The sequence below is a fragment of the Solea senegalensis genome, linkage group LG9 (assembly GCF_019176455.1).
Source record: "Solea senegalensis isolate Sse05_10M linkage group LG9, IFAPA_SoseM_1, whole genome shotgun sequence".
NCBI lineage: Eukaryota > Metazoa > Chordata > Actinopteri > Pleuronectiformes > Soleidae > Solea > Solea senegalensis.
Genome location: NC_058029.1, coordinates 4125272 through 4152726, shown reverse-complemented (window position 1 = coordinate 4152726; position 27455 = coordinate 4125272). Strand labels below are relative to the sequence as shown.

At 39.5% G+C, this 27455-nt stretch overlaps 1 protein-coding gene across 1 annotated transcript; it reads right to left on the bottom strand.

Moving 5' to 3' along the window:
* Positions 1-742: 742 nt before the first annotated feature.
* Positions 743-27009, bottom strand: dpy19l1l (dpy-19-like 1, like (H. sapiens)). The gene is made up of 22 exons (XM_044035009.1): positions 26605-27009; positions 25005-25029; positions 24830-24917; positions 22752-22889; positions 21334-21454; positions 17494-17587; positions 17321-17378; positions 15599-15690; positions 15377-15476; positions 13236-13313; positions 10800-10886; positions 10411-10470; positions 10045-10125; positions 8683-8784; positions 8298-8369; positions 5098-5177; positions 4965-4989; positions 3713-3832; positions 3423-3597; positions 2711-2810; positions 2475-2600; positions 743-2260 (listed from the first exon to the last, which is right to left on the bottom strand). Exons 1-22 carry the CDS (start codon positions 26825-26827, stop codon positions 2098-2100), a joined length of 2208 nt encoding a protein of 735 aa, XP_043890944.1. The 5' UTR covers positions 26828-27009; the 3' UTR covers positions 743-2097.
* Between the last annotated feature and the right edge of the window lie 446 nt (positions 27010-27455).

The window sequence follows — 27455 nt, the reverse complement described above, 5'->3', positions numbered from 1 at the left end:
AAAAGGAGGAACTACTAAATAGTCTTCTTCTGAGGTTTAACAGCAGCTTACGTCCATGATTTGACATCACTGCCATCTTCTATAGTCAGAAAAGTCCTTCACTGCCCCGCCTGTCATATTCATCTATTAAAGGTCCAAGTTATAGAAAATGTCGCTACATGTTCAGGTTGTAGAGTTGATCGAGGAAAGCTGTGATTTGTGATTTGTTGCAGAAATAAAATCAAAATATAAGAAACTATATCAGCCAATAGCAGACTCTGCCCTGGGACTGGTCAAAGTTTCTTGTCCTGTAGTTTAGAGCTGAAACAATTAATAGATTATTAATCGATTAATAAATTAATCAACAACTGTTTTATCATTGATGAATCGGTTTAAAGCTTTTTTCGTGATTAAAACACGATTTCCGATCGGTTAAGCTTCTTAAATGTGAGTATTTTCTTCATTCCTTTGCTCCGGATAACAAAGAAATCATTAAAAGTTAATCATTTTGGTTTGTGGACAAAACAAGACATTTGAGAACATCATCATTTCCAGGTTTGACGAACACCGGTCAACATTTTTTACGGTTTTCTGATATTTTATCAGATATTTGATGATTAATTGATGAGTTGTTTGGTCCATGAACTGAAAATGAAAATTTTCAAACCTGGAAGTAATGATGTTCTCAAACGTCCTGTTTTTAATGATTTCCTTGTAAAAATGGAGCAATGAAACCAGAAAATATTCAAATTTAAGAAGCTGATGAATAAAAAAAAACCTTATTTGATTATCAAAATAGTTGACAATTAATTTAGTCGCAGCCCCAACGCTGTGTTCAAAGATTAAAATGGAATTACTGATGAAAATATTGAACAAAAAATATGTTGCCTATCCTGGCTTTAATCAGACAAACATGTTTGTGGCAAAAATAAGAAACACCTGCTACCATTTACATTTAAGTCACTGCTACAAATGTTTTTGTTTTTTTCTCTCGTTTGGCTGTTACAGAAAAACACATCACTTATTTGCTACAGTGCCATCAATAAAACTCCCAACTCTGACAACAAGACTTCCTTTGGCAAAATAAACAATAACAATAAAACACAAGGAACCTTTTAAAGGCCGTTCATTGGTATTGTACAAAACAACCGTTTGGGTATTTACAGAAATCTTGGTACGGGGCACAGTCAGGTTAATACTTCCTTGTTGTTTTTTAGGTTTTTCCAAATTAGGACAGAATAAAAAAAAACACTGTTGGGACAAACCAAACATGACACTGATGAGTAGATTTTAAAAAGCTTCTTAACACCACAAAATAATGTTTTCCTGTTTTTTTCCCCCCAGATTTACAAAAAAAAAACACAGCCTCTAAATAAAATGTCTCATAAAATATTCACACAAATAACTTATTTCAGATATCAACACTGCTTCACAGTATGTGATGGGGGGCGTCCACTTTTATTGATTTGCAGCGCACTCTGCATCTGGACAAGTGGTTCCACTGAAAATACGGACATGTAAACATGTAATAAACAGTTGTTTAACATGTAAAAATAAGTGATAATAAGTAGAAACTGATAAGTGATTGACCTAGTGTTTCTGTTTAGAACCGGGGGTTTCCTATTTTTGAACATCCATGGTGGATGTTATCCTTTTACTCCACAAAACCTCACAATATTAGTCGTCAGCGGTTCAACAAGAGTTAATAAAGAAAATCTGATCATCGTTCAAGGCAAGTCTGTTTGGCTCAGACGAAAAAAAAAAAAAAACGCATGTCAGGCTCTCAGATTCAGTCAAGTGCGGACAGAAAAATGCACTCTAATGGAAACACTAGTTTAAATACTAATAGGCGCAGCATGAAGGAAGTTTCCAGCTTCATTAATACTAAGATCCATGGGGTCGCCAAGAGCAGAGAGACTCCTGGCATATATTGTTTTGGCATATATCACAGGTCACATATTTGTCCAACGCTCAGTGAATCAAAAAGAGGGAACTGTGAGTTAGTTTTAGTTCCGGGAAGTAAAAAGCAGCAACGGCAGTGACGGACCAAAACATTAAAAAAGTACAAGTGGTGGAAAGAAAAGAAGTTTGGTGCTGGATCAGTCTGATCCCACAGTGTTATCTGAGCTCTTTGGTGACTTTGAGAACTTCGTAAATGTCATTGGAAAAGACTGTGGTGAAGTGGGGGCGTGAGTTCTTGGCCATGAGGGTACAGAGGGGTATTTTACCAACATTTTCAGGATCCTCGATGTCCCAGATCTCTGGCATGCTGCAACCGGGCCTGGTTTAAAACAGAAGACAGAGAAGAGTCGATCAGTAACGTTAAATATTCATCCAGGAGCATCTTCAGAGTTTCCATCAGCCTATCACACGTTAATTGAATTGTGGTGTTCCACAAGGCTCTGTTTTAGGCCCCATACGTTAGTCACATTCATCAAAATGTGAAAAACAAAAGTGGTTCCCACTCTAAGAAGCCACGGTCGGTGTCGGGATACCTTGTTTGCCTGGTGCACCAGGAATCCTCCAGGACAAAGAAGTCGACTCCCAGCTTCATCAGATTGCTCTTCACTGTTTCTCCAGACATGCGGCTGTACATGGAGTACACCAGCTTAGTTCTCTCCCTGTGAGCAGCAAGACAAGACGTTACAATCCACGGAAAACTCAGGATTACCAGAGATCCCTCTTTATTAAAAATGTAAAATGTGCAGTTGCATGTCATCAGTTCTCTGACCTCAGACCAGCGTCTTCGTAGTGGGGATGGTTGACGATGGGTCGACCTGTGGACAGCTTCACACTGGCCATGGTGGGCATCGCTCCCGCAAACACAGAGTCTGTGTCACAGAAATCGAATGACGATTAATCTAAACTAAATACATCTTCAACTGTTTTTTGTTTTATATATAATCAATTAAGCCATTTGAGTGGTTTTTTTTGTTTTGTTTTTTAATAACACGGATAACAATATTTTTCAACATTTTCTGACATTTTATGGAACAAAATTATTATTAGTTGACGGCCTAAAACATAACATGTTAAAGTCTAAAAGACAATTTGTACCAAGTAGTGAAAGGATTCCCCAGAGCCATGACTCTGAAACTGTACACTCTGGTGGTACTTGGAGGAAATACTGTTTTACTGTATTATACCTGGGTATGTGATCAGAGTGGAGCTGGAGGAATTTTGACTGGAAAATTAAACAAATAATAACTAGAGTCACCTCATCTCTTGCTCCATCTTCCCTCTTCAATTTCACTATACCAGTGTGTGACGTATATGTGAGGAAGAGGAGGATGATGAGAGAGCAAATTGGGAAATATTTGGGAACCACTGGCCGAAAGAGATTCCTAGATGCTAAGATACTGTGTTTACAAGGTAAACATTTGATTTCTGAGGTAATGTGGTGCACAGCAATCTAACAAAAAAACGTGCCGGGCTTCACTCACCAGGGCCGGTGTTGTCCTGGATCCAGTTGAGCAGCTCCTCCTGTGGCAGGTTGCTGAACTCACCAATGATCGCCCACTGGGCCTGAAGGTTGGCCACTCCCTGGATGGCCATGCCGGCCATTACTGCAAACACCAAAACCTGGTGCTTGAACCTCTCTCCGACCCAACTGAACAACTGACGTCACCACCAGGACGCAGAGAGAGAGATAGTATTACTCAATGTAAGACCAACAATCCTGATATCAATGAAATACACAGTTACGGTTGTCTTCATGTGGTGACGGGCAGACCTGTTTGGAGCAGATGAGTGAGGCCATGATGCACATGTGCGGTGTCAGGAAGAGCTTGAGGCGCATGATGAGGATGGCGAGGACAGTAAACGCCACCAGCTGTAGACTGTGGTACACCAGCTGGAGGACGAGACGACACAGCCAGTCATTAAAAAATGTATTATGGAATGTACTACGTGCTGTTTTATCTCTTTAAAACAACAACACAAAAACCATGTTGTGTCTTTGACTGTCAAGAAACCAAAATCTATTCAGTCATTTCTGGGTCCAAGTGAACATTTATACCAAATCAGAACGAATTCCCTCCGAGTGAGAGTGAGATATGCGCTCACAAGATTTGTTCACAGGTCACAGCTGACTTAAAGGTTTGATCATTTTAATCATTTTAATCTGTGAGTAAATTATCATAGTAAATCAGAAAGAATTCCCTGGATTTGTCCCTGAAATATTGCAGTGGAGGAGGTAAAAGAGAAAAAAAAAACTATTGTTTGTGAGGTCACAGCGACCTTGATATTTGACCATTGACCATCAAATTCGGCTCAGTTCATATGCGAGTCCTTGTGAATGCATGTGCCAAATCTGAAAAAAATCCCTACAACTGTTATTGAGATATAATGTCTCCTGCCACTAGGTGTCACCAAGCACGGCTGAATAAAAACCTTCCCTTGATAATCATAAAATTATAAGCTCCAGTTATTTTAAAAGCCTTTTCTGAGGCTGTGTATAATCACATGTGAGGGATGTTTTTGGTTTTTTTTGAACACAGTGTCCTTCACTGTGCTGCTGCTCAGTGAGACACCAGAAAAGCAATTATCTCAGAAACTCAAGAAGCTGCTGGATGAAACATCTGACTGTTTTTCCCGCCCTGGGAGGGATATTAAAGAAAATGACACAAGGCAGCAGAACAAAAGGCAGAGAGAGAGAGAGAGAGAGAGAGAGAGGGGGGGAGAGAGGGAGAGATATTTCACAGCAGAAGGAGAAAAGAAAAAAAAAAAGAAGCTGCCTTTCATTTCTCAGTAATGAGAAAAGGGATGAAAACCACTCGGGGACCTGGTTGGTAACTGAGCAGATGCAACATGCACTGGAGGAATCTAATAAAAAGTAAAAATAGGTTTAGAAAAGTGGAACGGTGCTGTAGGAAAAGGAAAAAAAAAAAAAAGAGTCACAAAGTTCACACCGAGGTGCTGCTGAGATTATGCTTGTGTAAGTTGACAATAACAGGATGTGAAAATAGCTTCTTCCCCCTCCTCACCTCTCCTTTTGCAGCCATTTCAGACCTGAAACACACAAGTGACAGCTCATTTTAAAACTTCAATAACACATCTCTGTGTACTCATTATTCAGCTGGCAGCTGAGAGTAAACACGATGAGAAATGAGCACTCACCCTGCGACTTCGTCAACATTGTCCCTCTTGCCAGACGTCTTCCCTCCGTCCCTCAGGAAGCGGACTATATCCTGGATTGTCTAAAGAAAAAAAAAAAGGGTAAAAGGAGTCAAATTAGAATAAAAGCCCTCCTCCTCACAGCATCCTCATTCATTGCCCGCTGTGCTTGTCTCATGTAAACGTAGCTTAGCGTGGGTTTAAGCATAATGAGATTAGATGACGGGTAAAAAATACATTTATATACATGTGGAGAACACTCACTACCTACTTATTTAAAACCAGTTTAAAGAGATTTAACTGCATTTTGGAGGATGGAGTTCATGTTGCTGTTGCCTTTTTCTTGATAAAGTTACTTTATTTACATTAAGCACACAATAAGGCAATTAAATGGCCTATGATGATTATGACATCATGACACAGTAATTCTATAATATAGGTCTATAAAGATGTGTACACAGAATGTACTGGGAATCATCTCATTGACGGAAAAACACAAGATTTTATCCACTTAACAAAACACTTGCCTTGTAAAATCGACATCTACCTATAAATTCCAGGAACCTCTGTCTGTGTGTTACTCACATATCTCTGATAAGGTGTCTTGCTAAGTGCAGTGTCAAGTTTGACGTCGTTTGGATAAGTAATAAGATATCGGTAAAAGAAGCACACATTGACTTTTGCCACTCTTGCCGCTCTACTGGAGCCACTCCCACTCACTTGCACTTGCCACTTTTAATCTCATAAATCTGCGACTTCATTTTCTCGTAGATTTGTCACTTTTAAGATCATAAATATGCAACTTTATTTTCTCATAAATTTGCTACTTTTAATCTGATAAATCTGCGACTTTATTTTCTCGTAGATTTTTCACTTTTAAGATCATAAATCTGCAACTTTATTTTCTCATAAATTTGCTACTTTTAATCTGATAAATCTGACTTTATTTTCTCGTAGATTTTTCACTTTTAAGATCATAAATCTGCAACTTTATTTTCTCATAAATTTGCTACTTTTAATCTGATAAATCTGCGACTTTATTTTCTCGTAGATTTGTCACTTTTAATCTCATAAATCTGCGACATTATTTTCTCGTAGATTTGTCACTTTTAAGGTCATAAATCTGTGACTATATTTTCTCATAGATTTGCTAATTTTAATCTCATAAATCTGCGACTTTATTTTCTCGTAGATTTTTCACTTTTAAGATCATAAATCTGCGACTTTATTTTCTCGTAGATTTGTCACTATTAATTAGTAACGATTAGTAACGATTAATCGTTTAGTCCATAAAACATCAGAAAACCTTGTTGAAGGTCAAAAATGTTGATCGGTGTTTGTCATATCTGGAAATGATGACATTCTCAAATGTCTTGTTTTGTCCACAAACCGAAATGATTAACTTTTAATGATTTATTTGTTATCCAGAGCAAAGTAATGAAGAAAATATTCACATTTAAGAAGCTTAAACAATCCGAAATCTTGTTTTAATCATGAAAAAAGCTTCAAACCGATTAATCGATTATCAAAATAGTAGTCGATTAATTTAGTAATTGATTAATCGATTAATTGTTTCAACTCATTATTTTCTCGTAGAATTCCCACGTTAATCTCATAAATTTGCGACTTTTTTCTCAAAATATTACCCCCCTCCCCTGGGTCCGTATTATTTTTTTTTGGTCCTAAAACGCCATCATAGGGAATGAGCGGTCCATGAAGTGACAAAAACAAATTTGGTTCAGTGGTTAAAAAGCCTCTTTCCTCGTGTCTCCACTTCCCACCATGTTTTCACTGTGAGCAAGGTGTTAATTAGGTTCTCAGCACCCGTGAAGAATCGTGAAGTAGAGATGCCGGTGAGTCAAATTAGTGGATACATCTGTTTGGATTTTTAATATTAAAATATCAATATTTGCCACCAGCATATTAAAAAAAACTATAGCTCATGAGTCAAGGCAATGATATGTTGCCATAGCAACATCTTTATCCCACCCCTACTTCTTGCTCTCGCATTGTAAATGCAGGAATATATTTGTTTAAAAGAAAATAAATAATAAAAAATGAACTCAGAGAGGCACTTTGCAAAATTCATGCAGTTCTACTCAGAGGTAGAAATGTTTTCGGGGTAAGACTGACTGTCTTCCTGCTGCAGTGAAGCAGTCTCTAGTCTCAAGGCTCTGCAGCAATTTGATTTCTCGTCTCACTGCCAGCACTGGAGACTCGTCGTCTTGGCTCTGTATGGTCAGTCGTGTCTGTGGGATTTCTGCCACCACAGACCACTGACTGACACTTTTTTTTAAATTTGACACTGAAAGTGAAAAAGTCAGTGAAAGAAACAGCCACACGTTAACAGGGGTTCCCACATCTTGGCTGACATCAAATTCAAGCACTTAGCGGGACCAATTCCCTCAAATTCAAGGACCGAATGTGATGACACAGCTTAAGATGGGAGGGCAACTTATAGGAGCCACTTCTTTCAAGGCACACTGCAACTGGACAAGTGATTGTCCTTGGAAATGTGGACAAGCCAGTCTTCTCTTTGCTGAGACAGAGATCTTGGAATTTGCATTTCCCTGACATCACGTCATCTGCATGGGATCTCACGTCAATGGCGCAGGGGGAGAGACACCGCTAGTAATTATGACTCGACGTTTGCTCTGCGTAGGCCTAGCAACATTAAGCAACAAATGGCATGAAACAGTAGGTGGCGTCATAACAAAAGAGGGAGGCATTTACCTAAATATCAACTTGACTTCTTTGTTTTTGCACAAAATTCAAGCACTTTTAGCAAGTTAGTTTCAAGGATTTCAAGCCTGAATTGAGGGCGAGTTAAAAATCAATCTTTGCTGATTTTTGTTGTTGTCCATGTTATTATTATGCCTTTGTTTGGACTTCGTGAACAGTAATGATCATTTATCAACATCATTTATTTGCTTTATCCGTCACCTAAAAGCTCTGTTATGAAAAAACTATCAGCTCTGATTGAGGGAGCGTTTGTATGTATACAGAGGCAGTGCAGAAAAATTCCCTTCTGAAACTATTAATGTGCATTTCTTGTTGTTTTCAGCCATTCTCCATCCTGGTAGCAGCCGTCTTCTATTCATCGTCCCTCTGCTCTGTCACTACACCTTCATTTTGCTCTCTTCAACAAAACAAACTGTTCCCTAATTCATAAGCAATAGTCTGGAACCCACATCGAGACTTACCCTCCCAACTATGAGAGCCACCACCAGCATGTTGATGGGCAGCAGCAGCGTTCCGAGGTAACGCAGAGGAGTCTGAGAGAAAGAAAATCAGAGACAAAAAGAGGTCAGGTAAGGACACGCAGTGAGAGAGAGAGACAACAGCCGTCTAATGGTGTTAAAATTCACAGCACAAATCTGGTTCTCTCTCTCTCTCCACTCAGCTCTGCTTTGATATAAAACAGCAGGAATGTTGTTTTATTTCTGGTGCTGTCACAGGAGAAAAAAAAAAAGTAAAAAGCAAGATTTTCATAACAGCGAACAAAGCTGCAGCATATTGAAATCTTCAGTTAGCAACATTTCATAAACGCTACGATTAAAAGTTGCACTCCCATGCATTCTGTGTCACCTTCAGTTCCATGAAGTCAAACTCTGCAGCACATGTGTACATCATCGTGTGGAAGTCCTTGTAGCTGGTGAACTTAGACTTGATCAGTCCACTGATGTGAGCCTGGAGAGAAAATGAAAGTGTCTCATTCACGACGTCTCATACACGTTTAAATTTATGTTTTATACAGTTCCAATCCAACTTTATTTATAAAGCACTCACCTGTCCTCATCATTCATTCACCTATCCTCATCACTCACCTGTCATCATAATTCATTCATCTATCCTCATCACTCACCTGTCATCATAATTCATTCACCTATCCTCATCACTCACCTGTCATCATAATTCATTCACCTGTCCTCATCGTTCATTCATCTGTCCTCATCACTCACCTGTCCCCATCACTCACCTGTCCTGCTCACTCACCTCTCCTCATCTCTCACCTGTCCTCATCATTCACTGATCCTCATCATTCATTCACCTGTCCCCATCACTCACCTCTCCTCATCTCTCACCTGTCCTCATCATTCATTCACCTGTCATCACTCACCTGTCCCCATCACTCACCTGTCCTCCTATCCCCATCACTCACCCTCCCCTCATCTCCCCTGTCCTCATCATTCACTGATCCTCATAATTCATTCACCTGTCCTCATCATTCATTCACCTGTCCCCATCACTCACCTGTCCTCCTCACTCACATATCCCCATCACTCACCTCTCCTCATCTCTCACCTGTCCTCATCATTCATTCACCTGTCCTCATCATTCATTTACCTGTCATCACTCACCTGTCCTCCTCACTCACGTATCCCCATCACTCCCTTCTCCTCATCTTTCACCTGTCCTCAATATTCACTGATCCTCATCATTCATTCACTTGTCCTCATTCATTCACCTGTCCCCATCACTCTCCTCATCTCTCACCTGTCCTCATCATTCATTCACCTGTACTCATCATTCATTCACCTGTCATCACTCACCTGTCCTCATCATTCATTCACCTGTCCTCATCACTCACCCGTCCTCATCATTCATTCACTTGTCCCCATCACTCACCTGTCCTCATCATTCATTCACCTGTCATCACTCACCTGTCCTCATCATTCATTCATTCACCTGTCCTCATTACTCACATGTCCTCATCACTCACCTGTTCTTTTTAATTCATGCCAACATTTTTTTTTACTCAATAACGGATGTGATTTAAAACGTAGCAAAGTACAGCACCTCCAAAAAAAACATACTTAAGTAAAAGTCAAAATCACATTGTGTTCACCTAAATGGGATGGACGTGAGGATGACTTCAGGCAAAACATACTAACACTGTTAACAGCGGCATAAGTTGCTGCGGTTATTCTTTAAACGACTGTCACTCACATCATCCGAGACACCGAGGACGGTAGACAACATGAATTTGAGCAGGACTGTGGAGCCGACCCACGCCAGACCCTGCATGACCTGAGGAGGAGGAAGAAGAGATTCACACCGTCAGTCTGTCATCAATACACTCACTAACACTTCAGCCTGAGACAGGGACAAGGAAACAGTCTTGAGGTGTTATGGTGTTGGTAGCAAACAAGAAAAGCTCAAAGGAATTCAGTCAGTTCCTTTATGTTTTTGCCTTTAATTTTAATTTCTGAATACTTCTGTGACAGATGAATTAATAATGGCTACAATAATTCGCTACAGCCCTGAGAGACAAAATATAAAAAGTAAGAGAGAGAGAGGCAAGTCAATACATACCCAGATGATGATACCAGGTTTAAATACTTTAGTAAATTGGTCCCTTAGTGCAATGATTGCCTGAAAAGAAATCAAAACACAAAGTTACAAAGTGACAAATAATAATAATAATAATAAAGAAGCATACATAAGGTAAGTTAAGGTAAGGTAAGATATGATCAGATTAAGTAAAACAAGGTAAGGTAAGTCAAGTTAAGTTAAGATGAAGTAAGATAAGATAAGGTAAAGTAAGTTGAGATAAGGTAAGTCAAGATAAGGGAAGATAAAGGTGGCTAAGATAGGACAACATAAGACAGATTAACTACCTTCTCGACTCAGTAAATCTCTACATATTCAGCGACTGCACCTTCACAACAGCACGGCAGATTGTAAGAAAAGGTCCAACTCACCCAGATGGAGACGAGTGAGGAGGCGTAGAAGGATGTGAGAAGCATGGAGTTACCGAACATCAGGATGAAGCAGACGCCGAGTGTGACCTGTGACAGGAGGAAGCTGTTACTTGTTGAAATCCCGCTGCAGCGAGCGAGCGCTGAGCTCGACGGTGAACTGTGCGACGATGCAGCGACACTAACTGCCGCTTCCTTCTCTATCTCCACATGCATGTTCTGCCAGTTCAATGGGAAATGAGGGTTAACACGGCCGCTTGTCTGCGAGCTCAGAGCCACAGGCGGCTTCTGTTCCACGCCAGTTTCCACTTTTTTTTCATGCACAAAACAACAAACGCTTGGTTTCATTTTAACTGCTGCGTGCAAACAACAACAACAACAACGCCACCGCCTCTCGACAGCAGCAGGTTTGTCTGCGCCGCACCAATAAGCCTCTTCTGTGTCGTTTAAAACACTGAGAACTCTCCAGAGGTTTGAACTGATGAGTCTGAATTAGACGCCATTTGTGGACTATAATCCTATTAAATTCACTTTTTGATGCTAAATCCCACACAATGAAGAGTGGAGTAATGCGCTACCTCACATCGAGTAGACAGTGGGATGACAAGAAAATGAGAATACCACTTCATGTAGTGCTGAAAGAAATGATAATGATTAATTACAGCTGAAAATAATAATTTTTCCACGCTGTTCTTTGCTTGTAATACTCTACAACGCAAAACTTCACTTCACAGATCAATCAAGAACAATGTCTCGATCAAATATTCAAACTGTTGCAGTTTGAATTTTCTGTTGCTCAACACGTAACTTGAACCACAACAAGCTAAATTATTGGGAATTATCCAGTTCTACTTATTGTCTTACATTGACATCCACAATGTCATGATACAAGATTTTCGAATCAGACAAATGTGATTTTTATCAGATAAATAAAAGACAGATTTTTGCTCTCGAAGGTGGAAGAAACCCATTAATTGTGACAGAAAATGAGTGACATGTAAATAAAATGATATCGCAATTGGGGCTGCAAGTCAACTGATTAATCTGTAGATTCTCAATTAATCGAGTACTTGTTTGGTCTGTAAAATGTCGATCCGTTTGTTTCCCAATACTGTAAATGATGAAGTTCTCAAACGTCTGGTTTCGTCCACAAAAACAAAATGATTCAGTTATAATGACTTATTTGTTACATGGAGCAAAGAAACCAGAAAATATTCATATCTAAGGAGCTGAAAAAAAATCAGAAAACTTGTTTTTTAATTATTAAATAAAACACTTCGTAGAGGGTCGTAGAGGAGGACACGCCAGGTCGTGAGCGTGTGTGTTCTTTTTCTCGTACACAAACAAACGCAGAGATATACTCTCTAAATTATGCAGAGCCATATGTCTTTTTCTGACACAAATATCCACCATCATGCTCCTTATCTGTGGAGCGCGCAGGCTTTGGCTAACAGCCGGCCACACTGACGGGGATTAGGGACACAAAAATGTAGAGGAGAGCGTCAGACGGCCTTAGTGTAACACACACACACACACACATTATAACTGTGTCCTTACCAGACTGAACCAAGTTGTCCACATATCAGTTTATACTGTGCATGTGCAGTTTAAACTTAAATAGGTCTAAACCAGTGGTTGTCAACCTTTTTATACCAAGAGCTGAATTATCACCAACGTTAAAATTCAAGTTAAGTTAAGATGAGGTAAGATAAAACAAAGTAAGATAAGGTATGGTAAGGTCAGATAACGTAAGATAAAATCAGATTAAGTAAAAAAAAGTAAGTAAGTTAAGATGATGTATGGTCATTTTAGATAGGTAAGGCAGAATAAGGTAAATAAAGATAGGACAACATAAGACAAGGTAAGATTACATTAAATAAGATTAGGCAAGTTAATGCAACATAAGGTAAGGTAATTCTTCTTCTGTTAATTGTTTCATTTTCTATACACTCCAGTTAAAATTCCTCAGCTCCACTATTTTAGCTCCTCTATTTCTGAGTTTCCACCATAGGAAGCTCACATACCACAGTTTGAGAACCCATGGTGGTCTAAACTAAATCACAATGTTGTCCTTTCAGTCTGTGTGAAATTCCTAAAAGCTACATCCACTAAACTAAGTGAGTGTCAAGTTAAGTATTTCAGCTCTGAATCAAAAGTAATCTTCGTCTCCATGACAACACATCTTAAAATATTTGTCCATGCACATGTGGGTATGAACAAACGACAGTAACGGTGAATAGGCAGAGCAACGGCGAGGTGAAGCTGAAGGAGACCTCATAATCTCGTCTGGGTCCTGATTTTATAAAGCGTGGAGTTAAAGTGTGAAATAGTTTCTCTTAAGTCACTGAGCAAACACCTAAAGCACTTCACTGTGGATCATACTGCATAAGGTCAATTTAAATATATACATTTGGATATTTGAAAAAGCATCAGCTGTACCATGTGAGTGACCAGGATGGACTGCATCTTGCCGGGGCTGAGGTAACCCAGGATGTACGACGCAAACAAAGAAGCCACCTGAAAAACAAACAAACAATAACCAGGATGAACCACAGACTTCAAGAAACATCCAACAAAAACACAAAAACCATATTAATTACAAAATTATTTCATGTAAGTTTGGGAATATTTGACAAAAATACACGTCACATTTCGCACACTTTGTTTGTGACATCAAATTCCACGACTAATTGCCTCAAATTCCTGAATAATATCACTCATTTTTCCACACATATTGAATTTATAAGCAACATCCTGAACCTGGACATGACTGAGCTTTGATCTTGGCAGAACGAAGTGGTCGAACGGCGTTTGCTTCCACAGTAGCATAAATGAGAGTGAACGGCTTTAATGAGCAGCCAAGAAAAACGAGACAAAAAGGGAACGGCAGCTGTAAAACAACTCTGCACCGAGTGGGCGGGGACATCTGAGGGCAAACTGATGCTGAGCACAGATGCTGGAGGAAGTGACCTGTGATTCAAACTGTCTGGAAGAATCTCTCTTTTGTTCGTGTTTGCACAGATTTAACCCTCAGAACACAGCATTTCGGCTGCTTTTTTCCATTGCTATGTTTAAACGTACAGTATATACAGAGGGTATATGAATGTGCAATTATTTTTTTTCAGCACAATCGAGGCAATGTGATGAAAAAAAGCTAATTTTCACCAACTATATAAAACACACCTGAGTGACAAATAATAATAATTAAGGTAAGATAAGGTGAGATAAGGTAAAATAATGTATGTTAAGATAAGTTGAGCTAATTAGATACATAAACACACCTGAGCAAAAAGTACTCAAAATGTTTAAAACCGGATTGAATTTGTAAAATTTGGAGACACATCACAGTTCAAAGTTCACTTGGCTCGTTTTTTAGTGAACAAATAGAAAAGCTATTTTTGCGATTTTTGCAAAAAAGGCTATATAAAATGAACCATAACTCTGACTGACTCAACAACACATAAGAAGACGTAAAAAAACATATAAACACACATCCCCAGGATGTCCATATAAAGGGTTGTGTATTATTCCCACTGGTGTACCTGTGGCCATGGATGCATTATTAGAAATGGATAGAGCACCGCCCACCTTTTGTCATGGTGGCCACTTCCGTGTACTGCAACAAAAAAATACTCCCAGGCCCAAAAAGCAATTTTCCCATTGATCACAATAGTAAAAGAGACGCCCCTAAAACTGTTCACAGGACACCTCGAGACATGGACATAGGCATGTATAGATCTTTATATTCTATATTTTTAATTCATGGAGTTTCATATTTGAAAAACCTTCCTAAAGGCCATAAAAAGCCCAGAAAAATCTTATTACTCAGAGTGAAGTCAGAAACTTTTTTGGCATATGAATTATCATATGTGTTGTTGAGTCAGTCAGAGTTACGATTCATTTTATATTGGCTTTTTTGCAAAAATCGCAAAAATAGATAGATGGTTTTTGCTTTTCTTTTTGTTCACTAAAAAACGAGCCAAGTTAACTTTGAACTGTGATGTGTTTCCAAATTTTACAAATTCAATCCGGTTTTAAACATTTTGAGTACTTCTTGCTCAGGTGTGTTTATGTATCTAATTATCTCAACTTATCTTAATATACCTTATCTTACCTTATCTTAACTTACTAGTTATTATTATTTGTCACTCTGTAACGTTTTGCTCAGGTGTGTTTTATATAGTTGGTGAAAATTACCTTTTTTTCCATCACATTGCCTCGATTGTGCTGAAACAAATAATTGCATATTCATATACCCTCTGTATATACTGGGTGAGCAACTCCATAGGAATGAATGGAACCAGGGGGCGGTGCTCTATCCAGTTCTTATAATACATCCATGCCTGTGGCACAGATTCCTGCCGCGTGAGCACTGAGGGTTAATTCTCTCATAATTTCACCTCTGCCTGTCCCTTTGCTTTCATTTGTTTCCTGTTTCCTCTTCACTTCTTTGCCCACACTGAATCCTCTGCTCTGAGGCCTCTATTCTTTCTCTAATCTCTTCTGGCCAATCTCCTTTTCTCACCCCATCCTCTTTTCACCACATTCTCTCTCACTCTCTCTCTCGCTCTCTTGTTTACCTGAGTGAGCAGCACAAACTGGGCAAACTGCCAGGGCAGCATGAAGCACAACGTGGAGACGCCGAGAGCGACCATGGCAGTCCTGCTCGGGCTCCGTGTCCTGGGGAGAGAGGAAGAGACTCTATTTCACATGCATATGGAGTGGTGAGAGTGTGTGGGTGCTTAAGATTTTAATTAAAAGGTCAAACATCCAAACAACAATGATTAAAGAGGCGGTTTTACCTGAGGATGTAGGTGAGGAGAAGCATCTGCAGGACGAGGAAGGGGTAAGAGAAGCTCTCCCTGAGCGGCGGAGTCCACATCACACGAGTGCTCTGATTAGACGCACAAATAAAGGTGATGAATGGCTGCATTGCAGTGGACGGGAAAACAAGTCAGGGGAATTAATGGGCAACACTGCATTACACAAACGAGTGCAGTACCCGTTCAATATGAGCCTGTTTTTTTTTTTGAGGGGGCAGAAGCAGCCATTTATGTATGATGTATAGCTCTCCAATTTCTTTTCCAAACAATGTCAGAGGCATCACCGGCGCCCCTCAGTGCGTCACCTGACAAGGTCGAAGCCTGTTAAGTAAACCGTTCGATGGATAAGTGATTAACAGACAGACAAGCGGACTATCTGTCGGTGCACTGCACACAGATTAACCGTCAGGACAGACGTCCCTTGCACTTATTATTTATATAGTGATTAATCAATTGATTTAACCTTGTTGCCAGTGTAATGTTTGGATCCAAACCCGAGTGAAAATGTGCCAAAAGTGAGGATGGTATTCATCCTTCTTCTTCTTCGATCCAATCTCAATTGTTAAAGGTTATTAACAATTGGATAGAAGAACAAGAAGAAAGTGGAACCTTCAGTGTGCAGGCACGAAATATTCTGTATCAGCAGATTTTCTGTTCTGTTCTGAAATGGAGCCAAAGACACTTGAATGTGGCTGATTCTGTAAGAAACTGAAGCACCAAGACATGGGATTAACTACAGTTTTTTTTAGTGTGCATCAATATAAAAAGCAGTACGTTAATTGTGGTCCACAAAAATCGTTAATATATGATTATAATCAAGTAGAACAAGAGGTGCGTCTGCGTCTCTCGAATTGTTCCAGTACCAAATGGTTTATAAATGGTGTCATTTATAAGATTCCTGTGTTTCACTGTCAACATGAATCCTATCCGTGATCCGTTTCTCATCAAAAATGAGAGGCAAAGTGACTCCACTGTGTTTTAGAGCAGTGTTTCCCACATGTTTCCATACGGGGAACCACTTTTTAAAAGGTGGCAGACCATCATGACCCACATCATAATCACGGCAAGAGCATCGTTTCATATCCGTATGCATGATATTCAAAATATCTACGTGAATATCTAATAAAAAGGTTAAGAAAATTCCACCTGTGGGTCCCGACCCAGTCTTTGGGAAACAGTTTTGGAGCATTTTAAGCCTAAAGCAGATTTTTAATTATTATTTTAACATTCATTTTAATTGCAGTATTGTATTACAATTGTTTTAGCATTTATCCAGTGTGCTGCTGCCTCCACAGTAATCACAGCTGTCACAAACTGGCTCTGACATGAGGCGAGCAGGAGCTTTCAATGGGCTAGACACTTGTGAGTGTGTGTGTGTGGAAATGTCAGTGTATTGATCTGGGAGAAGAGAGACACTATTTGTTTTGATAAAAGAAAAAGAGGTGGGAGGAAGTACTCAGGCCGTGAGACGAGTGCCAGCCCAAAAACAACTCTAAGCTCCTTTTGTGGGCGAGAAATAGCTCCTATTAACACAGCCTGTGCTTCTCTGAGAGCCTTTTCATTCCAGGTTTTACACATTTCAGAAGCTTACACCCGGAGACGCTCTGAGAACCTCACAGAACTACAAAGCTTCGGCATTTAAAAAAAGAAAATCCCAGAAGTACTGAAACTGATAGCAGGGAGGACAGGGAACACACTCACTTCGCCGTGATTGAAGAAGAAACACATCGTGGTGACAATGCCACCGAGCCGACTGCCACTGGGAGGGAAAAATGGGGGAGAAAAAAAAGACAGACTCAGAAAGGCCATCGGACATCTGATTTGTCAAATCCATATTTGAGACGGAGACAAACTGCGAAACGAAGCTGCGTTACCTGAGGTAAGCGCCGTAGATGAAGAACAGGCTCATCATCAGGCCGTTCTGCAGGAACACGCAGGCCACGTAGAAATACGCTGGGTCTCCCATCCCTGATGCACACACACACACACAAAAAGAAATTAGCACAACAACGATTGAGCATTCGATTAGGCCCCATGGTTCTCAAACTGTGGTACGCAAGCTTCCTCTGGTGGTAAATCAGAAATATTGTTACTACTGTATATGCCAGGGTATGTGATCGGAGTGGAGATGAGGAATTGAGTGCAGAGAAAATTAAATAAATAACAATAATAATAATAATAATTACAGTCACCTCATCTAATTAACTTGTTCATTTTGGTTTGTGGTTGATATGAGACATTTGAGAACATCATTATTGCGACATTCCGGGACCAAACATCTCACCCTTCATTCTTCTGTGTACGTGATAGTAGAGCTGCAACTAACGATTCTTTTCATAATTGATTAATCCGTCCATTATTTTCTCGATTAATCGCTTGGTCCATAAAATAGCAGAAAACCTTCAAAAATGTTGATTGGTGTTCGTTAAACCTGGAAATGATGATGTTCTCAAATGTCTTGTTTTGTCCACAAACCAAAGCGATTAACTTTTAATGATTTCTTTGTTATCCAGAGCAAAGTAATTAAGAAAATACTCACATTTAAGAAGCTTAAACAATAGGAAATCTTGTTTTAATCATGCTTCGAACTGATTAATCGATTATCAAAATAGTTGTTGATTAATTGAGAAATTGATTAATTGTTTTAGCTCTACGTGATAGTGAATTTGAACCCGGGCAACCCTCCTTTGCAGCAGCCCTACATTTTATAGACACACAATGATGAGCTGAAACACGTCACTAGATGCAGCTCTGACTGTATCAGAAAAGATAAACGGTTAATAGTCTATTTATAGAGCCCATTTCTAGTCAAAGCTGCTTTACACTTTATAGTTTTCAGCCACATTCACTCACACTTTCACGTGCAGCACATCTTCTATCACTCGCCTTTCACACACCGCTGTCAGGGGTTAAGTGTCTTGCCCAAGGACACATGGGCATGTAGGGAGAATGGAAACCCAGCCTTTGAGAACTACCGTTGCCCCGACAAGAGTGAAATGTGCTGCACTCGCTGGAATGACCTGGATTTCAATTCCCATTCACACTGTAGTGCTCGTGTTTCAGGTGCAGTAGAATTTGAAGAGCTCCAACAACCTGATGAAAGTCGGGTCACTTGGGACAAAAATAGCCCCTGAAAGAGGAAGCAGTTATGGAAAATCCCTGATCATAGCGGTCTGCTCTACCTATTGACTATTATTCTATTGTTACAGCTGTTTTAATACTAATATATATTACATTTGATATTTTAACATTTGAATAATCACAACATGTAAACTAAATGTAGGCATTAATATGAAGCTTTTTTTTTTTACTGCAGCTGTACACCCGACAATATAAGGCCTTTTAGCACCAGAGTTATTTAAACTTAAAAGCGACATAAAACTACTAAGGAGATTTAAATGAGCAGCCATATTTTGTGGTGAGGAAAAATGCGAGGGATCATAAAAGAGCTGGATTTACAATCTGGGTCAGTTTTAGAGAACATATTCTCTTTAACCCAAGTCTGGCACAAGATATAAAAATATATTACACTGAATAATGACGAGATGTGATGCAGAAACACAAGTTCCTCTGTTTCTACTGGTGAGCAAAAAGACTTCTTCACACCCTGAGACTGAAACTGTGTTTCTCTCCGCATCTAATTAATTTCCTTTCCAGCAGTGCCATCAGCCAAATTAGCAGGTACACAGAACAGATTGAAAAGGCTGTAATGACTAACAAGACACTAAGGAGTGTGTGGATTTTGTTAAAAGCTGTTTCATCACCAGGATTCAAGTGGAAATCGCAAAAAAAGGGGGAGGAACAATGGCTCAGGCTGTAAGTATGACCAAATATCTGCTTTCTGTTCAACAAAAACAGTACACGCTTCCAGAACATGACTATCAGCTGTTATGCAAGGCACTTCGTGCCATGATCATGTATACACTGTGAAAACAGCCCGAGTGTACTGACCCTGGTCTGCCTCACACTTCACTAATGAGACACAAACACAAGAGATGGCAGCTCAACAAAGGACAGTTTTTTTACTTGTTTACTCTCAGCATTTTTATGATTATGGAGAAATTGAATCTGCAGATGAATAAAGGCAGAACAAAAAGTGCTCATGCATAATAAAGGAAAACAATTCTTTCCTTCAGGGCTACAATAATAATCACAGTTCTCCTCTCACTGTTGTGTTTAGTCCTTTTAGCGAGTCCTTTCCAGACAAATATAATAAACCTTGCAACAGTTTATTGATTAATCGTTTATGAATCGATTTTGATCATCGGTTTGATTGGTTTGAGTGCTTTTTTGAGAACTTGGGAATATGTTCAGGGTTTTTTTTTTGCGCTATACACAGAAATCATTATAGCTGATACATGCTTGGTTTATGGACAAATTAAGACATTAGAGAACATCATCATTTCGAAGGTTTGGGAATCGCAGACTAACAATTTTCAATATTTTCTGACATTCTGTCGACCAAACAAGTACTTGAAATTAATCGAGAAAATATACGACAGATTAGTTGATAATTAACAGAGTCATTAGTTGAAACTCTACTTGAGAGTTGTACGTGAGAGCATAAACGGTATTATTCATTAAATATTCTCAACTCCAGCGCATGAGAGCTACTGAATTCAACGCAGGGTTAAACAGAGCGGCACATAAACCATCTTACAACTACAATTTGAATAGATTTTTCTTACACCAAATAATCACTGTTTGCTGTCCTAATAAATAATGTTACAACACAGATTTGCAGATTATATTTTGGTTGGAAATTAAGTGTCAACTGGAGGTAAAAGCCTGTTTGGTTGCATTGATCAGTTCCCTCTGTCTGATTTGAATACTCAGGAGGCACAACAAGAGACAAAAATCATCCAAGGCTGTGAAGACAGTCATCCCGTTCAGCTCGTGTGACTAGTTTTATATGTCAGTAGCTCCAGGTCACTGCTGTCATATTATGAGTTTGTGTAACGTAGAAGTTGCACCATTTCTACCAACTGTCTCATGAAAAATGAGCCAAGACAGTTTCGTACAAAAATCCACAAACGTGTGAAAAATACTGTAAAATGGGGTGAATTTAAACAGTGTTAACAATGTTTCTGTTTAGATCCAGAGTTTACTATTTATAACAGGACAGTAAACGCAACACACAGCCCACCGCTATCCTTTTTCCTCCACAACAACCCAAAATAAACCACATGGTTGGATTATGTAAACAGTGATCAGCGATTAAAGTTGAACAACAGAAGAACTGACTGTCGTTTATACAATTTTTGTGCATTTCCGTAGCCATAGGCTAACAACCACCTACGTGACAGTCGGAGTACATTTCAGCGTACTCTACTGGCACTTCTACATCATTTAGTTCTAGCACTACTCGGCTCAACTCGACTACTTTTTTTAGGAATAAATGGTGCTTATCCATCAAGTCATTAGAGCGACGCCCAACACAAGAATCCAACCAAACAATGCCGGACGTAAAAATCCTGAAAACATCTATCCAACATTTAGCATGGTACATTTAAATTTCCCGAGCGATTCTGTGAACAAATCTTTTAATCAATTGATTCTAATGATTCAGTTTCACCCAAAACTACTGCTTTGCCCATCAACAGTTTTTGTGTTTCACCATGTGTCTGGCTTTCGAGTTTGGTCAATATTTTCTGTGACTGGTTCGGTTCGGAAAAATGCTGGTAAAAACAGATCTCCGTGGCGACAGTGTGTACCTTCACAGCTGTCCACGGGAGTGAGTCCTTCTCCTCTGTTGATCGACCAGCACATTTTTGTGGGTATCCCAAAGTAGCCCATTACACCTGTGTACACGCGGTACCAGCTGGCCAGGACCACCTGTGGACAAGAGAGGACAGAAGGCAGAGGACAGAGGGAGAGAGGACAATCAGTGTTATAACAGATAACAAACATGCCTGAAAAGACCTTCCAGTCCCGTTGTCTTTGAGGAGCACAGACACATTGTTGTCCTGAAGAAGCAGATTACTTTTCCAGAACAGTTTGTTTCCCTGCACTGTGTGCATTGATCTCTACTATGTCGATTTAATTAAGGGAATGCAAGAATGCACAGTGGCTAGCATTGTTTGCCTTGATTTGTTTGTTTTGATTATTAAGAAAATACTGAAAAAGGCGTTATTAAAATAACATCTTTTCTGCACTTCAAACACAAGTGTAAATATTACATTTTATAATTTCTCCAAATTGTTTTCATATTTGCAAAATGAATTTCTCCACAAGCTTCTTCATTACAACAAAAATGCATAAATATCATGTGAAGAGATAAACGCACTGATCTAGTATGAAGTGGAGAAGCGCTAATGAGAGTTATGCAAATTAGGGAAAAACACTCCGATTATAGCAAATGATCTTTGGCTGATCAGAGATGGCAGCTCACAAACCTGACCTGAGCTGCACTGTGAACCATGTCATTACAGCAGTAAAGCAGACAACTGACAGGTTTAATTTCAGCCTGCGGTTGAGATAACGAGAAGCTGCTACTTGGATGTTTTCTACGCTGCTCGTCGCTGATGAGAAGCAAAGATTAGAGATGATTGAATCCATGAGCGCTCATGTAAATAAAGGATAATGTGCAGAAATTCAGCTGGCAGTTCTGAGCCATTTAATAAATGAAATGCATTAACAGTGACTTTGATAATGCTACTTTACTGCATATAATATGAATAGTAAAAATGCTGTTCCAATATTCTAAACTCAAAGTAATGCATGTTTCACTGCGTATTGAGCTAACAGGAGCAGCTAACAAGATGCATTCAAAGGCCCTAGTAAATATCACTTCTGCAGGACCTGCAGCAGGGGTTTCAAACTTTCTGAGAAAAAGACATCAAAATAACAACATTTGTGATGATTTTTGGCAAAATTTCAAAATAAAAGCATAAGTGGTTGAGCACATTAAACTGATTGGGGGGCCGCGAGTTTGAGACCTCTGATCTACAGCATGTTGAGTTCAAGATGCATTCAAGAAACCTTGTAAATGTATCAGTTCTGCAAACCTTTTTCTTTTTTTCAGGTATTTAGGTCATTGTTTTTACAAAAGCAATAGTTGATCAAACATTTGTTTTGTATCTTTTTAATACATAACAAATAGTCAGAGTAGAGAATATCAGGTGAACATTACCTCAGGATAGAGATTAAATCTCTTGAGCGTGTTAATAACCAGGGGATGCTCTGTGAGCCGATCGTTCATGACCATGTGGAGGCCTTCCAGGAAAGACGGCGCCTCGATAATAGTTTTGTAGTAGGAATAGTACAGACCCTGGAAGTGAAATAAAATACACGCGAGAAATTAAAATGATAGAATGATACAGGAGATTGGTGGGTGGAGAATGTAAGAAAGAGAAATATAAAGGCAGAGTGATAAGGAGGTAGAGACTCGCAGAGAGACAAGACACTAAATATAACTACAACAGATGCAGCTTTGATAAGAGGCTGCACTGAGCTTCACAGCAGCCCATCTGCTAACACACAGTAAACGGGGCTGGAACTGACGATTATTTTAATAATCAATTAACCTGTTGAATATTTTCTTGATTAATCAATTACATTGTAGGTTCATAAAATGTCAGAAAATGTTGAAAATCTGTGACCTTGATTTAGATATAAAAAAACACTCAAATCTGTTTATAATAGATTAATAATCAAAGAATTGTTGCAGCACAAGTAGCAAATATAACACTCTCTCACTATCACCTTCAGTGTCATCTCTAAAAAAAAAAGAAAAAGGGCTGTGAATATTGTGGTGCACTCCAAACACCAGCAGCTTTTTCACGCTTGTTGTGATGGTGACGCATAAAAATATGCTAAATCAGATCACACGTCTGCTGACTTTGTCCTTGTGCCGTGCCTGAGACAGAAAAGTGAATCTGTAAAATCTGTAATTAAAATGATTTGCACACCGTTACAGCCACTGTAAGCTTTGAGGAGCAAAGCATGTGTGGTTTATACTGTTGTAAGAGGAAGTGATGCTATTGATTGAGCAGAGAAAACAGCGTTGCAAGAGTTGATGTTTGGTCTCATGACATCTTCACACAGGGCTGGGTGACACGACCTATGAGGGTTGTTGAATATTGTGGAAAAATATCAGATCATTTAAGATTGATTATTGCTTCCAGGGAGAAGGCTCTTCCATGGCAGAAAATAACAGATACAGTAAATATGGAACATTTGCTTCGCAAATTCCATATCCCCCCCCTCTGTCCTCAAAATCACCTTGTTTTTTCTTATGCAATCGACTGTCCAGCTCTTTTGGACTCACTGGTCAGAGTTCACCTTCCTTCATATTTGTTTAACAAACTGGAACAGGGTAGGCAAAGGCTTTGGAAATACCATACTTAGAGTCGAGCAATAAATCAAATTAACAACTGCAGCAGTGGTCAAACTGTGTGAATCTATTCTTGACTGTAGCTTCAGCTGGGCGTGCCACCCCTGTAGCAAACAGAACGTGATGAAAGCAGAGGTTTGATGACTTCCATGTCTTTTTGACTGACCTCAGTTCAGCTTTACTCCTGCAGAGGTCTTCCTTACTTAACAAGGACAGACGTTCAGGTACAGAATGGGAATAAAGTGGCTAATAAAGAGGGATAGTTTAGATGTTTTGTGTGGCTGTACAACTTGTTTTACTCATTTATCATATTTGTTTCTGCACCCTTATATGGCCTTTTCCACCAGGAAACTGACATTTGTGGCTCTTTCTATAACATCTCACTCCCTGCAACAAAGTCCATAGAGAAAATCGACGATTTTACATCACAGCACACAGGAGTTGTTGATCCACTACTGCTGCATCACAAAGTTCAAGTGTGTTATTATGCAAATTCTGCGCTTGAAATGATTTGTTTAGGTTTACCTCAGTGACACAAACTTACCAAAGGAGGTAAGACCAGCAGATAGTGTATCCCCATGAGCTAAAACACAATGATTTTCACAATGGACTTTGGTGTGGGAGAGTGAGTGATTCACTCTAAAGAAAAACATTCAGTGTTTTGGGTCAGAACTTTGATAAGAGGGCCCCTTCTCACTTCACTAACCCCACATGCAAAGGAAAAGGTTCAGGCGTGGAATGGGAATAAACAACACACATTAGTGTTGCTTTAAGATCATTACATTCCACACCTACAGCATCATTACCCTCAAAATACTGTTAATGTGGCATCCCCTCCTAAAGGAAAAACAAGACAAAAACAACACTCTATTTACCATTTCTGTGCGAAAAGCCATCTCCTTCTCCAGGTTTGACAGGTGTGAGAAGTGTCTGTCGTTCTCAAACAGCTGTGAGAGATGGTACCTGATCATGGGAGGAGACGTGTGTGAACCAAACCGAGCACAGCTGTAATGTTTGGGTCAGAACAAACATGCAGGTAGAGTGACTCACCAGTGCAGATATCCAGTCAGAGCAGCTGTGGACAGAGAGAGAATTAACTTTCAGTGCGGCTGAAAACAAGTTTGATTAACTACAGCAGTGTTTGGGAGAAGGGTAGGTGAATCAATCAAACTTTGTTTGTATAGCACTTGTAATAATACACATAAAATATCAAAAAAGAGCTTCACATAAAAATACGAAAACAGCCCACACACACACAAACCAGGGCTGAGCAATATATCGAGAGCTTATTATTATTTTGCTTGAATTGAGATAAAGGAATACAGTTCCGCCTGGTAGTTAGTTTTGTTTGGTCAAGAACGTACTTGTTTTAAGGCCCTATTGTATCCGCTCTGATTATTCTATTTCAACTTCATCATGTGTCCAAAGTTCCATCTGACCAAGCTTTATGGCGATCCGATGAATTTTGCAGGAACTTATGTAAATAACACATTCTCATATTTTGTGTTCCCACTAGCCACGCAGCAGGCTTCTGTCATTGTGCCACCTACTGGCAACGAGATGTCACCCAACAGTAACAAAACTTTGTTCCATTTCCATGAGGTTTTCAGTGTGTGGTGTACATTTGTTATACACTGACATAACCCGATGTGATCTAGAGCACCTTAATCAAATTCAGAAATGAGAAGAGAATTGGTGAGACAAGTGAAATGAGGAACATTGCTGTTGGATTACTGAACCTCTTAAAATGGTTTCAGTAGGTTCAAATTTTTTCTTTTGTGTCAGCATCAGCAAAACCCAAGATGTTAGAATAGAAAGGTCTAAGGAGAAAAAACATTGTCACCATCTACACGAGTATGTTTTTAAATAACCACAAGTTACATTGTCAAATGCAACGTTCGGTGTTATCACATATCACATGTTTTCCTATGATATTGTACACCCCTTATAAACACATGTGACACATAAACATTAATGTTTACACAGGCCAGAATAGATCATTCAGAATGAAAATCACACAAAAAACAACAAAGGAAACACTATCTATTTTAAAGACACCAGAGGAATTACAATAAAAAAATAAGTAAGTAAAAATAGTAATGAAATCCTTAATAATATACTAATAACAACAATGACACTAAATAAGCAGAATTAATGTACTACAAATGAACAATTACAAAATGGGTGAATAAAATATAAGTAACTAAACAAATACATAAAATAGGGACAATTTAATATAAATAAAATAAATATAAACATATTGTAGAATACCTTTGTAAAACAACAAAATACATGAGGGTTCACGAATGTGAATTATTATATTATATTACGGGTATTAAATCAGATTTAGAAAATAAGCAACTAAGAATATGTGAAACACTACGTGATAAATCAGAATAAACATTAGATTCAACTTTAAAGCCCAGAAAAGTGAGAACGCGTGTGCAGCTGCTTTAAAATCACACAAAGCGACTTTGCTACGTTTTTTTTAATGAATCGCCAACAACAGGCGGCTAGCTGCTGAGCTAACGTTAGCCGACGGATCAATGGCAGCGATAAATTAATTTTAAGGACCCGCTAATGCTACAAAAACATGCACACAACGCTAGCACTTGTTAGCTGCTAGCAGGCTAACGCTCCAGTAACTTACCGAGGAGGAGAGTGACTCCCAGCTTCGCGGCTGCGGAGGGACTTAGCCCGAGCTTGTGTCTGATGCCCGGGAGCCCGTTTGGGTGAGAGCCGGTGGCCGCTTTACCCTCCCTCCCCGCCCGCCTCACGTTACTTTTACCACTGGCGGATACAAGCGGGTTTCTGTCGCGGTCAGTCTGGGTCGCTGGACTCTTCCCGGTCTGTTTTCTGTTCTTAGCCACCATGGTTCACACGGAACAGACCAGCTGAAGCAGCCGGGGAGCTGTTCGCAGGAAAATAAAGATACCGCAGGCAGGAAGCCGAGCGAGCGGTGTGAGCTGGGCTGAGCAGCTCCGCGGTGGCTCGTATCTGCTCCGCGGATCTGCCCCCTTTCACTACTCGAACCGAGCGACGCGTCCACACACAGACTCGGAGAAATCTAGTGAAGCTTTGCCCTCTGTCGGTCAATGTGTGGTACTACAGAGAGCATCTAGTTGTAGCCATGGTAACGATGTAGCCTACTGATTATATAGGCAGAGGCGAACCCACAGGACACGCACACATACCAGGCAAATGTTTGGGCCCTCCGAAGAAAATGGCCCCCCCAGGGTACATTTTCAATGACAATCATTGACTCCACCCCTGGTTGATTGTACTCATTGTACGTCGCTTTGGACAAAAGTGTCTGCTAAATGACATGTAATGTAATGTAACAATCATAAAGCCTCCTAATATGCAGCTTACCATGTATACTATAATATAATATAATATAATATTTTTGAACTTGACACCCAAATCCCTCCAATCTATCTATCTATCTATCTATCTATCTATCTATCGATCTATCTATCTATCTATAGACACAATATATCC

Bases quoted from the DNA above. Each gene is read 5' to 3' on its own strand.
- dpy19l1l (XM_044035009.1), bottom strand. From the start codon at position 26,827: ATGGTGGCTAAGAACAGAAAACAGACCGGGAAGAGTCCAGCGACCCAG. The intron at 25,030-26,604 runs GTAAGTTACTGG...CTCTGTCCACAG, and splicing joins GGGAGTCACTCTCCTCCTCG to CTGCTCTGACTGGATATCTG. The intron at 22,890-24,829 runs GTAAATAGAGTG...TTTCACTTCCAG, and splicing joins TGGCTTTTCGCACAGAAATG to GGTCTGTACTATTCCTACTA.